Source organism: Nyctereutes procyonoides, unplaced genomic scaffold (assembly GCF_905146905.1).
Source record: "Nyctereutes procyonoides isolate TBG_1078 unplaced genomic scaffold, NYPRO_anot_genome, whole genome shotgun sequence".
NCBI classification, from domain to species: domain Eukaryota; kingdom Metazoa; phylum Chordata; class Mammalia; order Carnivora; family Canidae; genus Nyctereutes; species Nyctereutes procyonoides.
This window is the reverse complement of record NW_026575042.1, coordinates 52,291,666-52,307,147: the sequence shown is the minus strand read 5'-3', so window position 1 is coordinate 52,307,147 and position 15,482 is coordinate 52,291,666. Positions and strand designations below refer to the sequence as shown.

Here is a 15,482-nt window from a genome sequence, read left to right as displayed (position 1 = left end):
GCAGGCTCCATACACCGGGAGCCCGACGTGGGACTCGATCCCGGGTCTCCAGGATCGCGCCCTGGGCCAAAGGCAGGCGCCAAACCGCTGCACCACCCAGGGATCCCCAAAGACGTGCTGTTTTGCATCTTAAATTCCACGTGTGACATCGCCGGTGTTGGTCTTTCTTGGACTGTTGCATCTCCCCTCGCCAGCCCTTCCTCTTTGAGGCTCGGATCCGCTGGATGTACAGGCCCCATCTCTCCAGTTCACCCGCCCCACCCTGGGTCGTGTCCATGTTCAGGCTGCCGGGAAGGGGCCGTGTGCACCTTCAACTCTGGGTATGCACACCCACGCCGGCCTGTGCACTGGAGTACTGTGCACTGGAGTACTGGCTCCGAATAGCTGAGTAATTGGACTAACCAGACTGTTACACAGACGGCTCATTTGACAAAGGCAGATTCATCCTTCTTTCATTAGGACATAGTTACTGGGAGCTTTCTTTGTGTCAAGAAAGGGCTAAATGTAATGAGAATAACCTAGAGATACAGAGAATAGAGCATGTTCTTGGATTTAGAAAAAAACCCACCAGAGTTAAATGTATTGATCAATGTCCATTCCTATGGTAAAAGGTGAAGATCATGAGAATCCAGTGTTCTTTCTTACCTCGATCTCTACTCTTCTGCTGTAAGGACTCAAATTTTTTTCTCATGACGATGATTTGCTTTTTCCTCATTCCATAACAGAGTTCCAAGGAGCCACACTTCCATTTAAAGGATGGCATCGGAACCTTTTCTAAATAATTCAAGTACCGTTATCAATTGAGTACTAGCTAAGAACTGGCGTAAAATTCCTTCTGTAGGGGCGCCTGGGTGGCACAGTTGGTTAAGCGTCTGACTCTTGGTTTCAGCTCGGGATTGTGGTCTCAGGGTCATCACGGTCATGATCTCAGGGTCTTGAGTCAAGCCCCAGGGCTGGCTCTCCGCTCAGCACAAAGTCTGCTTAAGAATCTCTCTCTCTCGGGGATCCCTGGGTGGCGCAGCGGTTTGGCGCCTGCCTTTGGCCCAGGGCGCGATCCTGGAGACCCGGGATCGGATCCCACGTCGGGCTCCCTGCATGGAGCCTGCTTCTCCCTCTGCCTGTGTCTCTGCTTCTCTCTCTCTCTCTATCATGAATAAATAAATACATAAAAATAAAAAGAATCTGTTTCTCCCTCGGCCCTTCCCTCCTGCTCTCTCTCTCTCAAATAAATAAATCAATCTTAAAAAAAAATTCCTTCCAGAACACTCATACAAGAAATTTTGGGGGGAAAGGCAGAAGGAAGCAGTAACATGGGTACAAGAATTCCAAATCAATTCATCCAGAGTTTAGTGATCAGAAATGTCACCGGTCTTGTTCCATTTCTAGCTTGTTACTACCTTATTTGTTTACTTGAAGATTTTCACCGGATGCCCAAACCAAAGGAAAATTTGGGGTAGGATCTACTCACAGATAAGTGGACTGCGTCTTTCAGGTCCAACGTGGTGCTTTCTAGAACAGTACAGAACAGCAAAACAAAGACTCTCCGGGAACTCGGTGATCCAGAGAGCTGGGCAAGGCCTTACTGGCAGGTGCAGCGCTTTCTCGGAGGCAAGGAAAGTGCCCTTTTGGTCACCTTTGCACGTCTCAGCTCGTGTCATCCTGGTGGTGATACAAGGCTGTTGATGCCAGTGGCCAAAGGACGGCTTGGCTTATTCATCTAATTCTCCACTAAAGGAAGAGACAATGGTCAGAGAAAGTCGAAGGGTTACCAGGATGCTCAAATTGTGCCTGGATTTTTTTTTAAGACTGAGGTGCAGGGCCACTTGGGTCTCTTAGAGACGAGTCTTCCCTGGATTAGACTGTGACAGTTCCCAGCCTTTTAGAGCAAGTAGCAGGAAGATGGGAGGTGGATGGCTGTGAGTCCTTGTGGCTCCAGGGCCCAGCTTATCCTTCAGGTCTTCGTCAGAATGAAATCTTTAATTTTCTAACTTGGAGTAATTTCTCCTTTTTCACTGCAACCATGTCCTCTCCTCTGCCACCAAGTATTATGTTTCTTACGTCGTATACATACCTGGGCTTCATAACTACACCTCTTGGAGGCAGGATCCCCACTAGATTCACCTGTGGATACCCAACTACACTTACTGTGCCCAGCGCGAACTAGGTATTCAAAAAAAAAAAAAAAAGGTTAATGAACAAGTGGGTAAATCTGCCTAAAGAAGACCTGAGATCCCATAAGTAAGTAGACGGTATAGGTCACTAACTTCAGGGCAAACAGGGTTGGGACAAAGCTGGGATGGAATCCGCTGACCATGGCATCTCCAGCACACGCACATGGAGGACAGTGGTGTTGGGGCGCAGCTTTTCACACCGTTACGCATGCAACTATTCGTTCCATGGTCAACGAGGGCTAGCAAGCCAAAATGTTATCTTGGCATCAAAGGGTACTTTTTCTATGAAGGGCAATCTTTTATGTTATTTTGCTGAAAAACCTAGGAAGGCAGGTCCACTCTTGGCCCCGTCATTTTACAGGTGAGGACGCTGAAGAAGGCGGGTGAATGACTCCGTGTTCTTATTCCACTTCCCCGAGAAGCTCGTCAGAAATGAAAACCCAAGTTACATCACCAGCACTCCCCGTTCTGTGTGAAGTCACCACTGAGGCCTCATCTAAGTCCAAATTGTTACCATTAGTCAAGTGACAGGAGAGGGATTGTGTTTTCTAGACTCATTACAGTCGGATATTAAAGAGGCCAGGACGCATCACTTAGCGCGGGTATGGGGACACAGTTGATGGTGTTCTCTGAAGTCTTTCTCATTAAATTTGATTTGGCTTGTGTGGTAATATTGTAGCCTTCAACAGGAATGTAGGTAAATGAAGTTAGTAATACATGAAAATGAATCATACTGGAAATCAGGGAGGAGGGTAAGAGTCCTCGAATCCTGCAGGGATTAAAGTTTGGTCACCTAAAAAAATAACTTCATTCTCTATCTCTGTAAAAAATTTAGCTTGAGAATACAAAGCAACTGTAATTTAAACTTCTGTATTTGGGCTACTTGCCACAAAGGAGCACTGGCGTTAAATATAATTAACGTAGATCACAAAATTTTCAGTAGTTATAAAGTAAGGAACATCAGGCATAGGGGGGAAAAAAAGCCTAGTCCAGGTTCTGGGGAGAATGACTGGTGTCCCAGTGACAACCCATATTCGTGCTTAGACACTAAAACATACTTTCCAAAAGAGTGAGAGTATTTTTACTGTTTACAAGTTATGCAAAAGATGAAATACAAAGTATTTCAAAAATTGTAATTCCTTTCTTAGTCAGTAAAAATGCATATATCTATATTAAAAATCACACAAATCTGAGTTTATTTAGAGCTAAAAAAAAAAAAGAAAACAAAACAAAAACCCACTAGGATCTACTTAGAATGTCAAAAATGTCAACCTTGTTTGTGTGCAAACAAGTATTTTGTCATCAGTCTGTTTTCCTTACCTTTTGCAACTGGGATCTTTATATTTTTAAAAATCTTTAACAGGAATTAGAATTTTAGTAGTTTCAGAAATATAACAAGATGGCTTTAAACCGTCCCATGTACTGGTAATCCTCTCTCAAAAACTTTTCAGGTCTTGTATTTTGAGGTACAGTCTTCACAGAGACCAAAATGAGAGACCGAAACGGAGCAAGACAACGGGGCGACGCTCCCGTGAGCCGCTGAGGACGGTTCTGTGAGGCGGCGCGAAGTCCTATCTCTGGCAGGTTTAGCAGGGAGCACAGTGGTTTCCCTCCAGAGCGAGCGGGAGCTACCCTGCGGTGGCAGCCAGCCCTCCCAGTGACGATCCCGATCCCGATCCCCGGGTTCTTGCGCACGGAGGCAGGAGGCAGATGGGGAGGGAAGGCCGAGGCGAGAGCTGCATCAGCTTTCTCAGAAGCGATTTCCCCATCGTGGGTATTTGGTCACCTGGTGAGGCCCAGCGTGAACACAAGGTTTCTAGAGGAATGAGCTGGGATCTGCTAACAATTTTAAAAGGACCACTTAGTAAATGCTTATCTCTAAGTAATAGATCTTCGATTTATTTAATTTTCAAGAAATGTATTTCCTTTAAGATTAACATGCCCATTCCGCTCAGATTGTTTAGAGTGCTTTTTATTCTGCCTAAATTTTTACAACAGGGTAAATAAAAGATTCAAAAATGGTTTCAAAAAAAACAACACAAAAATGGTTTCATAATACATGGAAGATGAAATCTCACGTGGATAGCATATAGTTTGATTCTTACATATGCATGATTATCAAAACTGTGCCCTTAAATGACAATTTGATATTTTTCAAATTTTACTCAGAAACACTACCGTGTACCATTTATTTTACTACTGATACTTTTAGGATTAGCTTTATTAATAGTATGACATTTTCACACATTGTTAGACTTACACTAGTTTTAATATTCACAATGTTTAAGTTCAAACCAACAAATATTCAAGCCTACCTGAGAAATGAATGAAAGACATTACCTTTTCACATAATCAACTAACTGCTTTTTAAGAATAAAAAGTTAATACTGGGATTTAAAAACCTAAACTTCCAATGTTACTGTTAATTCAACCGTATGAAATTACTTAGGCCACAGGACTGCCCATCAGCCTTTCTTGTCGGAGGGCAATCAATCTCTTGAACCACTTCTCCTCAGCATCGGCTTTCTCAATAAATAACTGAAATAAGAAAAAGAAGAAGGAAAAATGTTACTGTTTGCCATACCTTGGATCTGATCTCGTGTAAGACAAATTACCTTTGTAGGATACATCTTTTAGCACAGATCTGGATATTGTTTAACTTTTCGGTGACTTTTCAATTGAAGATAATCTGTTTGGAATTAATAATGTTCAGAAAGTCCTGGAGTAAAAGGACTGACATCAGCATTAACAGTTCTATGCTGTATTTTGTGACGTTTTCTCCTACACCTTCCTCAGACACAGCACAGTGAAACCACCTCAGGGCGCCGTCCCCGACCCACCCGGCTCAGGAAGCACCTAGCAGGACAGATTCAGAGCTCTCGGAGCCTGACCTGAAAAGCAAACAGAGCTCCTCTTTTGGTCTATTTCTCTTAAGCGTAGAAAGAATACTTCTAAAAGTCAGACAACCTGATGTGGGCCATCCCTGATGCAAAAACATGTAACTGGGGCAGCCGGGTGGCCCAGCGGTGAGCGCCCGTCTTCCACTCAGGGCCTGATCCTGGGGACCCAGGATCGAGTCCCACATCGGGCTCCCTGCATGGAGCCTGCTTCTCCCTCTGCCTGGGTCTCTGCCTCTCTCTTTCTCTCTGTCTCTCATGAATGAATGAATGAATGAATGAATAAATAAATAAATAAATAAATAAATATCTTTAAAACAACAACAACAACAAAAAACATGTAACTGCTCTAAGGGACGCGAGTCAGATCCCTATTTCTGGCAAATGGGAACCTAAGAATTCACTTCCTCCCACGGGATTCTTTTCAGCAGCACAGAGATTCATTCGGGTCAAGGGGACTTCAGAGGACATTCTTAGGATGGAGGGATCTTACATTCGGATGGGCCAGAGAGTTGTCGTCTTGGTACTTGATGGCGGTGGGGATGCTGCTAGCGTCTACGTCTTTTTCGCTGCTGGGGGGGTCGGCGGCTACGGGTGGGGGTCCCGACGCCGCGGCTGTGTGCTTCACCTCGCCAGCTTCCACCGACTGAAACGGGATGTATGAATATCCATTAATCAGATCCCAATGTACAATTAAAGTTGTGCTTTAACAGTACTTTTTATTTTGAATAGTAGCTGTTCATTTAGTCTCCTTTAAGATAATACTAGTAAATAAAACACCCTGGGTTAGGGACGCCGGGGGGGCTCAGCAGTTGAGCACGTCCGCCTCCGGCTCAGGGCGGGACCCCAGGGTCCCGGGATCGAGTCCCGCATCCAGTTCCCCGCAGGGAGCCTGCTTCTCCCTCTGCCTGGGTCTCTGCCTCTCTCTGTGTGTCTCTCATGAATAAATAAATAAAATCTTAAAAATATATATATATATATAAAAGACCCTGGGTTATTGAATAGGAAACAATCCTTCCTAAAACAAGCAAACAGATACAAAAAGATGGAGAACACATTGATCATTTTTTTATGACCAGCATATTTTTATTGAGAAATTGGTACTTATGAGTTTACAATAGAAAAAACTATTTCACAAAGCTAAATTCTGTTAGTCAAAACAAGCTTGTGACAAATCTCCAGCATTCATTTGGTCTCTTTAGAGATGAAAAGCAAATTCGAAGGTTATTTTGTTTTTGCTCTTTAAATAACAGCTTCAATGAGTTATAATTCACATATCACAATTTATACAGACGTTAGCATATCCATGGGGTCTTGCAACCACCCCAAGCGACTCCGGAACATCTTCATCATCCTCCCCTGAGACCCCATGCCCGTTAGCGGTCACTGGTCCTCATTTCTCCCCGCCTCCCCATCCCTACACAACCACTCATCTATTTTCTGTCACTGTGGATTTGCCTATTGTGGACACTTCATATAAAAGATCGTACATTATGTAGGGTGTTGTTTTGTTTTCTGTGACTGGCTTCCTCCACTTAGCATGCTCTCGAGGTTAATCTCTGAAAGGCTGAGGCACGTGTCAGCGTGTCACTCCATTTTCTTGCCGAATGCCACTAGGTGCCAGGCACTGTGTCAGGGCTGCGGGTACGAGGCCTGGTAACCTGGCTGCGCCCGGAAGCAGCAGTGCTGTGCTCTCTTGGGTCGGTTCCAAGAGCTCCCTCCCTGAGAAGGGAGAGGCCAGGGAAGTGGCTAATTAGCAGCAAGGCCGCAGGGATAACAGGAGATGGACTAGATGAGAAGTAGAAAGTTAAAATAAACCCAAAGACGACTGGGAGATTAATTCCACCACTGAGTCTTTTTTTCTGCACCTACTGGTTCTATATATGTAGTTTTTGAACCTCTGTTTTCTTTTAATTTAGCCACTTCTGAATATCCACTTCTCTGAACGAGGGTAAAACAGATGTTACTGAATAAAATCTGGGATCCCTGGGTGGCGCAGCAGTTTGGCGCCTGCCTTTGGCCCAGGAGACCTGGGATCCTGGAGACCCGGGATCGAATCCCACGTCGGGCTCCCGGTGCATGGAGCCTGCTTCTCCCTCTGCCTGTGTCTCTGCCTCTCTCTCTCTCTCTGTGTGACTATCATAAATAAATTTAAAAAAAATTAAAAAAAAAGAAAAATAAAAGAAAATGAAATCTATACCAGTCATTTAGTCCTTTCCTTTATTTATTTATTTATTTATTTATTTATTTATTTATTTATTTATTTATTTATTTATTTATTTATTTATTTAAAAGACTTATTTACTTATTCCTGAGACCCAGAGAGAGACAGACACAGGCAGAGGGAGAAGCAGGCTCCATGCAGGGAGCCCGACGTGGGACTTGATCCTGGGACCCCGGGGTCACGCTCTGGGCCAGAGGTGGACACTCCACTGTGGAGCCACCGGGCGTCCCAGTCAATCCCCTCTTAGAATGATGTATCTGAGGACTGGACATCCATCTATTTAGTCTTTACTGAGTGCTGCTAACCGCTAAGCACGATACGCAAGCAACAGTAAAATGGGTTTGTCCCTTGTACCAAATGGGGATTACATTTTGCCAGTGGCCCGCCGGATTACTGACAAGTAAATATCAAAATACACACACCGCCGCGCGCTTGTAATGAGGGACACACAGATACTTGAGGAAATGCCTGTGAACCGTGGCAGCTCCCTTCTGTATTTTGAAGCCAACACTGCCCCCCCCCCTCTGGGTTCCCTCCTGCCTCGGGGCTCACAGCCCCCAGCGGTACCGTGCCCACCCCTGCGCCCCGAAGGCGGGTTTGGTTCCACCGTGGAGCAGAGGCCCGGACGCCAGCTTGGGGGGGCCCTGGACACCCTGTGCTGTGCTGTCGCTGCGGTGGCCGGGCTGCAGTACCTGGTGCAGAGAACATTCTGTGAGAGCCCAGGGAGCTCATCCTGCTTTACTGATCGTCCTGGAACGTTTTCTGCGAGACGTAAAGTTTCGGAGTTCAGGACCAGAGCCCGCAAGCTGTCCTCTGACAATGGTAACTAAAGTCGTGCGACGAGCGAGAATCGGCAACGGCTTCTTGTTGACCTCAGTGAGGACACCCAGGAGAGTCTGGCTGCCAACCCCCAGCACGGCCACCAGCAAGGCTCCAGCTCAGTGGTGTGGCCACCGGCTGCCTCCGCTGGCAGGAGGGCAGGGGAGACCCCGCTGCTTAGGGCCCTTACCCTTCTGAGCAGCCACAGCGACTTCAGGGCTGAAGATGCGCCCGTTTGGGACAGCAGTGTAGAAAGGCTGCGAGTGGGTTCCTGAACCGGCGCGGCAGGTGCAGTCCGGTGGCCCACTGTCCCGGAGATGACCACCGAGGGGTGACCTGTTAAATCAACGTGTTGACGGAGACACGACGTCTAGCATATGCTACGGGAACAGCCATGCTCTGGGAGCAGCTCCTGAGCTTAACCAGTGGAACTTGCACAGCCCAAGACAGGCTCTATCAACGGAAGGGGTTGTTCGCAGAGAGAAGCACAGACTTGTTTCCAAGAGGCACAAACTTGACATCAATGTATGTAGGACTGTCCAGAAGACAAAGATACTGCAACCTGGGTCATGAGTAATTTAGTCCCCAAGAGAGCCGGTCTCTGCTGTGCATCAGGGAAGCCCCTATCGCCCCGTGATCAGGATGAAATGGTCCTCAGGATAATTTACCTCCCTTTGCTAAGTAATCTCCTGATAAATAATTCAGCTTCTTGGGCATCCTGCCTTATATTGCAGACAAAGACATTTTAGAGACTGGAAAGGGATATCGTTTTCTAAACTAATAAATTGGCCTTCTGTTTTATATTACAGTTGGTGTAAATTTATTCGCTGTTGGCCCATCACTGCTTTTCTGATCATTTTGAAATGCAGTGACTAATAAAAGTCCAGTGCTGGATGCCTGACACTTAGGCTGCTGTACTTTCACCCAGGTAAATGCCATCTTCTTTGTTGTTATTTTTTCTTTTTAGCGTATCCCGTTAGTGGACGCATGCCTTCTAGATACCTGAACAGGGAATGGGCACCGAGTTCACAATTACGAGACCCTGGATTAATAAAAACAAACATGGGCTCTGGAGTGGAATAAATTTTGTGTGGATGCTCTTTCTTGTCATGTGTTAGCACTCAGACCACGGGTTATAAAATTTGCTGAGCCTCAGCTTGCTTACTTTTAAATAAAGGTTACTGGGATTTTCGATAACTTATACATGTTAAATGTCTAGCATTAACGGTAGCCGTTATTATCTTAGTCACTTCAAGTTAATAAAATATAAAAAACACAGTGGGGCTAGGACACATTGTTTTACGTCATTTGCTTAGTGCTTTAATGCTTCCAGGTGCTGTGTTGAAACAAAGTGGGGCAAAGCTGATGTCTGTATACTACACCAGCAGGCTGCGATGGAGGGCTGTGAAGTGATTTTCAACTATTTGTTCAGTGATACAACAGATCACCAAGCCTCAAGTGAGAATTTTAGGGTCTATAGATTATAAGAAATTACATAAAACAATTTATGACCCAACCAAAGTGAGAACCCTTACATCTCCACGTCCTTTCAAGGAAGCTGTGGACACACGCAGCCCTTCGCATCCAGTACAGACAGAGGTGGAACAGAAGCAGGGAGAGGAAGAGGAGTAACAGCTCCTGTTTCCTGAGTGCCAGGCACTCGGCAACGGTTTCATGGAAACCACCTTGCTCGTACTCCTACAACCTCTGCCAGTGACACTACTTTCCTTTTAAGATAAGAGAGCCACGGGGTTATCGTGTGGTTTAAGGACACACGGCCAACAAATGGCAGAATCAGACTTGACCCTCTGTCTGACCCTGCATCTTTAGCTTTTGACCACTGCTTCCCAATTGCTAAATCTAAGACTTACTGTAATTTGGTTTTAATTTTAGAGGAGAGAAATAAAAATGTTGGTAAAGCTCAGATGTCCTGGAGTCCAAAGTCCATCTTCTTTCCACTATTCCAGGTCCACTTCTGATCAATCTCCTTGCTCGTTACTGGTTTTACTACTTATTGGAAGAGCTGTTAGGCTCTTGGAGGAAAAAAATGGAATTTAAAAATAGGTTTATCATATTAATAATTAGTATCAAGAGGGAGAAAGTTGTTTAGAGGAAAACCTGCTGTATTAACTAGAGAGGAATACGTATTTCCACAGAAAGAAAATGCTAGTTTATCTTAAGTGAGTCCAGTGACAGCTGGGAAGTTAGGGTGAACTTCAGAAAATAAATATTTAAACGTAAATTAGTTATTTTAGGCCACAAGAATGACCTTTGTCCATTTCACAGTTCCACCACCTTTTAGGAGTCGTGGAGGCAAACGAAGGCAGGGAGCACAGGCGAAGCAGGCCGCTAGTGCTGTGCACCAGGCATACGGTGCACGCTCAAGTCACGTCTCCAGGATGCTGAGAAGATGTTTACATCACTAGCAACAACACAAATACAACAGACAAACGAAATGTCAATTTTCCACTGACCACCTATCAGGTCAGTAGATGGCTTGGTGCCAGCCGGGTGCGAGAGGCAGACACCTCCTGTGCTTGTGGGCAGGATCTGAGCTGCTACAGTGCTTTTGGAGGAAGACTTTGGGAACGTGTGAAAATAAATAATATCAACCTTAAGCAAATAACTCCATCTTGAAACACTGACTTAAGGGGATAATAATGAATATTTGTGAACATATATGTAATACCTTCAAGCTAATTAAATAGCTAGTAGCAGAGAAAAAAATAAATGAATTATGATAAATTTATCAGCGGGATACTATACAGTCACTAATGTGTTTACAGATGCAGAGTATTTTTTTTAAATATGGATTTTTTAAAATTTTTAATTTATTTATGATAGTCACACAGAGAAAGAGAGAGGCAGAGACACAGGCAGAGGGAGAAGCAGGCTCCATGCACCGGGAGCCCGACGTGGGACTCGATCCCGGGTCTCCAGGATCGCGCCCTGGGCCAAAGGCAGGCGCCAAACCGCTGCGCCACCCAGGGATCCCGATGCAGAGTATTTTTAAGGAAGTGGTAATGACCATGTCTTTATTACACGTATGGTATTGAGGAAGACGCGTATTTCACAGTAGAATGCCTTTTCTAAGTACAGGAGCAGGTTCCTAGAGGCGGCCCTGATAATAATTGAAAGAACACATGCAATATTCAACAGAAATAAAATGCCAATCAAAACTCCTTTTACTGGAGTTGAATAAGTAATACCCATCTGGGCAAAGAATGTAGATATATATTACTATTTGGGTAATGATCTGATTGTTAAAACTCTCTTCTAACTTTTCTCTACCAATGTCAACTTAAAAAAGTAGATGCAGACACCTGAAAACTATATGTTCACAAAATGCATATTTACTGCTTTAGAGCTGTTGACGTTTCACTTTGTCTTCTCAGTAAATTTTAAAATAAAATGGCATCAGATATGTTTTACAAGTTAAACTTGAACTGATTCTCATTGATTCATTCTCTCTCTCTCTCTCTCTCCAACATGCTGACACTCGCTCACCCTACTTCATCCATGTGTTAGAAGACGCACTTACATTTAAGTAAAATCCATTAATAAAGCATCTCCTCAGTGGGAATCTGGAGGCTTATTCATAATGTCTGGGTGAAAACTTACCTTTTTGACTTCTTTACTTGATCTGAATGTCTGCTGAACAAAAGAATCACTTTCAATGGCTTCAATTTCTTTTACTCTTTTTACTTGTTCTACCAGGGTGGCTTGGTCTAAAAAAAAAGGGTATAATGTCAGTGTATTTTGGTGCGTAAGCTTGTTAACAACACTCCTCTAAGCGAGGTTCTTTCTTTCTGTGAAGTAATTTTATGACTTCTGGAATCTAACTGGATGAAAAGATGGTATAGTGAGGCTATAACAAAACACTATTTTCCCCCTGAGATCCACAAATACAACATTCCTACATACTAAGGCTCTCACCTAAAACCTAATAAAACATTGCTGAGAAGGCACCACTATAATGATCCCAGCTAATCTGGGCTAATCTTGTGGGAGGGCTTTAAAAATTAAACAAAAGTTATTATGGAAATAACATATACAAAGGAGTAACAGCACAACGAATCCATCGGCACCTGTCACCCAGCTTCTGGAGAAGAACGCTCTTACTTCTTACTTAATTTGTTGATCTTCACTTCATTTTCAGGGGTAGACCTGGAGTACTCAAAAGTAACTCCCAAATGTCGTGCCGTGTTACCCCTAAATATTTATTTATTTGTTTGTTTGTTTGTTTGTTTTTTTACCCCTGAATATTTAGTAGGCATTTCAGATAAGGGCTTAAAAACACCAAACAGTAAAAACTACATTTTCACATCCAAAAATATTATCAATAATACTGTAATATCATTTTATACAGTCCATTTTAATTTTCACTGACTGTTAAAAAAATGTCTTTTTACAGTAATTTCTTTGAAACAGGATCCAGATAAGGTGCACACATTAGACTTGGTTGATACGTGTCTTGAATCCCTTTTCATCACTGACAGTCTTCAGTCCTTCCCTTTTGTTACTATTTATTTACTGAAGAGAATAGATCGTTTATACTTGAAAACTTTCTACATTCTAGATCTGGCTGATTTTATTCTCATGACGTCATTCAACACGTTATTGTATTCCTCATATTTTGTATAAACCAGTAGTTAGATCTAGAGGCTGGCTAAGATTCAGGTTCAATTCCTTTGGGTCAAGGATACATCACAGGTGATGCTGTGTAATTCCTATTATACTGTATTGGGATGTGTTTCTCCCAATTTTAAAGATGTTAAGACTGATCAGTGGGTCCAAGGTGACGTCAGCCTGACCCCATTATAATGATCCTCATCAACCTTCCACTTAATATTTTTAGCAGACATTAATGTTTGTTGATTAGATCCATTATTTCATGAGATGTTGCAAAATGAGGATTTTTCTAATTCTATTATTCTTCCTGCTTTTGTTAGCTCTGATTCCTCCGTAGCGAAGAACTTCCCTTACTGACTGTGAAATATGGTCTGTACAGCGAAAGCAGAATAAATGTTTAATTTTTCCCTTTACTTGTCAATTTTGATCCAAAGAGAGCATTATCAGTTCCTGAATATTTATATACTTAATATATTTTACTCCATGTAATGACTACCTTTATTATTCTACCTTTGGGTAGTGGGGACCTCCTGAAGATGGTCTTGCATCCTTTTGATATGATCCCTTATAGTTAAGGGGTGGGTGACAGGATGGTCCAGGCTCGTCTTGTACAGTTCCTGCCCGAGACCTGAAATTAGCCATTTCTTCAAAGGGCGTGGATTCCTTTTAGTAGGAATGATATTTAAAGACGGTAACTTGGGCACCAGGGGTGTTCACTGCTCCTGGATTGTCACTGTTTCTCTGCCTTCTCAATGGATGGGGTAGGTAATGCACATTTTAAGAAGAAAAACATTAATATGAATTCATGCTGATACTACCAAATTAAGGACTAGAGGGCTTTTAAAGTCTTTGGTTTTATATTTGTACATCTTTTTTCTCACTTTAAAGTCTTAAGTCTTGGGACCCCTGGTTGGCTCAGGGGTTGAGCATCTGTCTTTGGCCCAGGGCGTGACCCCGGGGTCCCGGGATCGAGTCCCGCATGGGGGTCCCCGCAGGGAGCCTGCTTCTCCCTCTGCCTGCGTCTCTGCCTCTCTCTCTCTCTCTGTCTCTTGTGAATAAATAAAATCTTAAAAAAAAACCTTAAATCTTAATGATACGATCAAAAGTACTCAGTTGTTTCTCTTAATATGAGAGTTGAATATATATTAGTTTCAAAATCATAAGATAAACATCACTATTAACAAGATGAATCAATATAGTTTAAAATTTCTTTATGATCCTTGTTGATCTCAGGAATTATTCCACTGACGAACTGCCAAAACACTATACTCTGAAGTCACCCGAGACCATTCTCCGTGTGACTGTGCTACCAACTTGACATACAGCTAGGGTCAATTTGCTTCAGTTCATTCTTGCTTTTTGTTTTATTGTCCTTGTGATTAATATGAATAGTTTTTGGTATACAACATAGTGATTTAACAGCTGCAATGTTTTGCTACGCTCACCACAGGTGTAGTTACTATCACCATAAAACGCTATGACGATACCACCGAGTGTATGCCCAACACTGTACCTTCTGTTCCCATGACTTATCATTCCGATACTGGAAGCCTCTACCTCTTACTCCCCTTCACTTGTCTCCCACGCCTTTGTCCCTCTGGCAACTGTCAGTTTATTCTCCATATTGGTAGATCTGATTCTGCTTTTTTGTTATTCACTTGCTTTGTTCTTTTAGATTCTACATATAAGTGAAATCATATGGCATTTTCCTTTTTCTGTCAGACTTATTTCATTTAGCATAATAGTCAGTAGGTCCATCCATGTTGCTGCAAATGTTTTCTGTAGCTGTGTAATTTCCCGTGTGTGTGCGCGCGCACGTACACACCAAATCTTTACCCATTCACCTATCAGCGGACACTTGGGTTGCTTCCGTATCTTGGCTGTTGCAATAATGCTGCAATAGACCCAGGGGTGCATATATCTTTTTGAATTTGTATTTTTGTTTTCTTTGGGTAAACAGAATTACTGGATCATGTGGTATTTCAATTTTTTGATTTTTTAAGGAACCTCCACACTGTGTTTTCACAGTGGCTGCACTAACTTACATTCCCACCAACAGTGCACGAGGGTTCCTTTTTCTCCATGTCCTTGACAACACTTGTTATTTGTCTTTAATATTTGTTTTTTAGTTGCATAAAACACTTGATTCTAAAGTCAAAAGGTAAAACATCATTCAGAGAAATCTAGGTGTCCTTCCCTATCCCATTCTCTCAGTTCTTCCCCCAGCACATAGGTAACTTTTTATTAGGTTTTGGTTTTAATCCTTCCTTTGTTTCTTTCTGAAAATATAAGTATACATAGTCTCTTCTTTCTTACACAAAATCAACATCCTACACATTATGTCTTCAATATCACTCCACCCCAGCATAGAGACTTCCCTATTCTACTTTACAGTTGCATAGTTATCTATTTTATGGGTTTATGATAGGGTTTTTTTAAAAATTTTTATTTATTTATGAAAGTCACAGAGAGAGAGAGAGAGAGAGGCAGAGACACAGGCAGAGGGAGAAGCAGGCTCCATGCACCAGGAGCCCGACGTGGGACTCGATCCCGGGTCTCCAGGATCGCGCCCTGGGCCAAAGGCAGGCGCCAAACGGCTGCGCCACCCAGGGATCCCTATGATAGGGTTTTTTTTTGAAGATTTTATTTATTCATTAATATGAGAGAGAGAGAGAGACAGAGGGGGGCAGAGACACAGGCTGAGGGAGGAGCAGGCTCCACGCAGGGAGCCTGATGCGG

At 43.2% G+C, this 15,482-nt stretch overlaps 1 protein-coding gene across 1 annotated transcript in view; it reads right to left on the bottom strand.

The window, feature by feature from the left end:
• Positions 1-4,127: 4,127 nt before the first annotated feature.
• RSRC1 (arginine and serine rich coiled-coil 1) overlaps positions 4,128-15,482 on the bottom strand; it is a 400,073-nt gene continuing 388,718 nt past the window's right edge. Inside the window, exons 11-13 of the mRNA XM_055321055.1 lie at positions 11,733-11,839; positions 5,562-5,714; positions 4,128-4,709 (exon numbers count right to left, since the gene is read on the bottom strand). Of these exons, the coding sequence (XP_055177030.1) occupies positions 4,617-4,709; positions 5,562-5,714; positions 11,733-11,839 (353 nt within the window). The 3' untranslated portion in view covers positions 4,128-4,616. The remainder of the gene's footprint in view (positions 4,710-5,561; positions 5,715-11,732; positions 11,840-15,482) is intronic.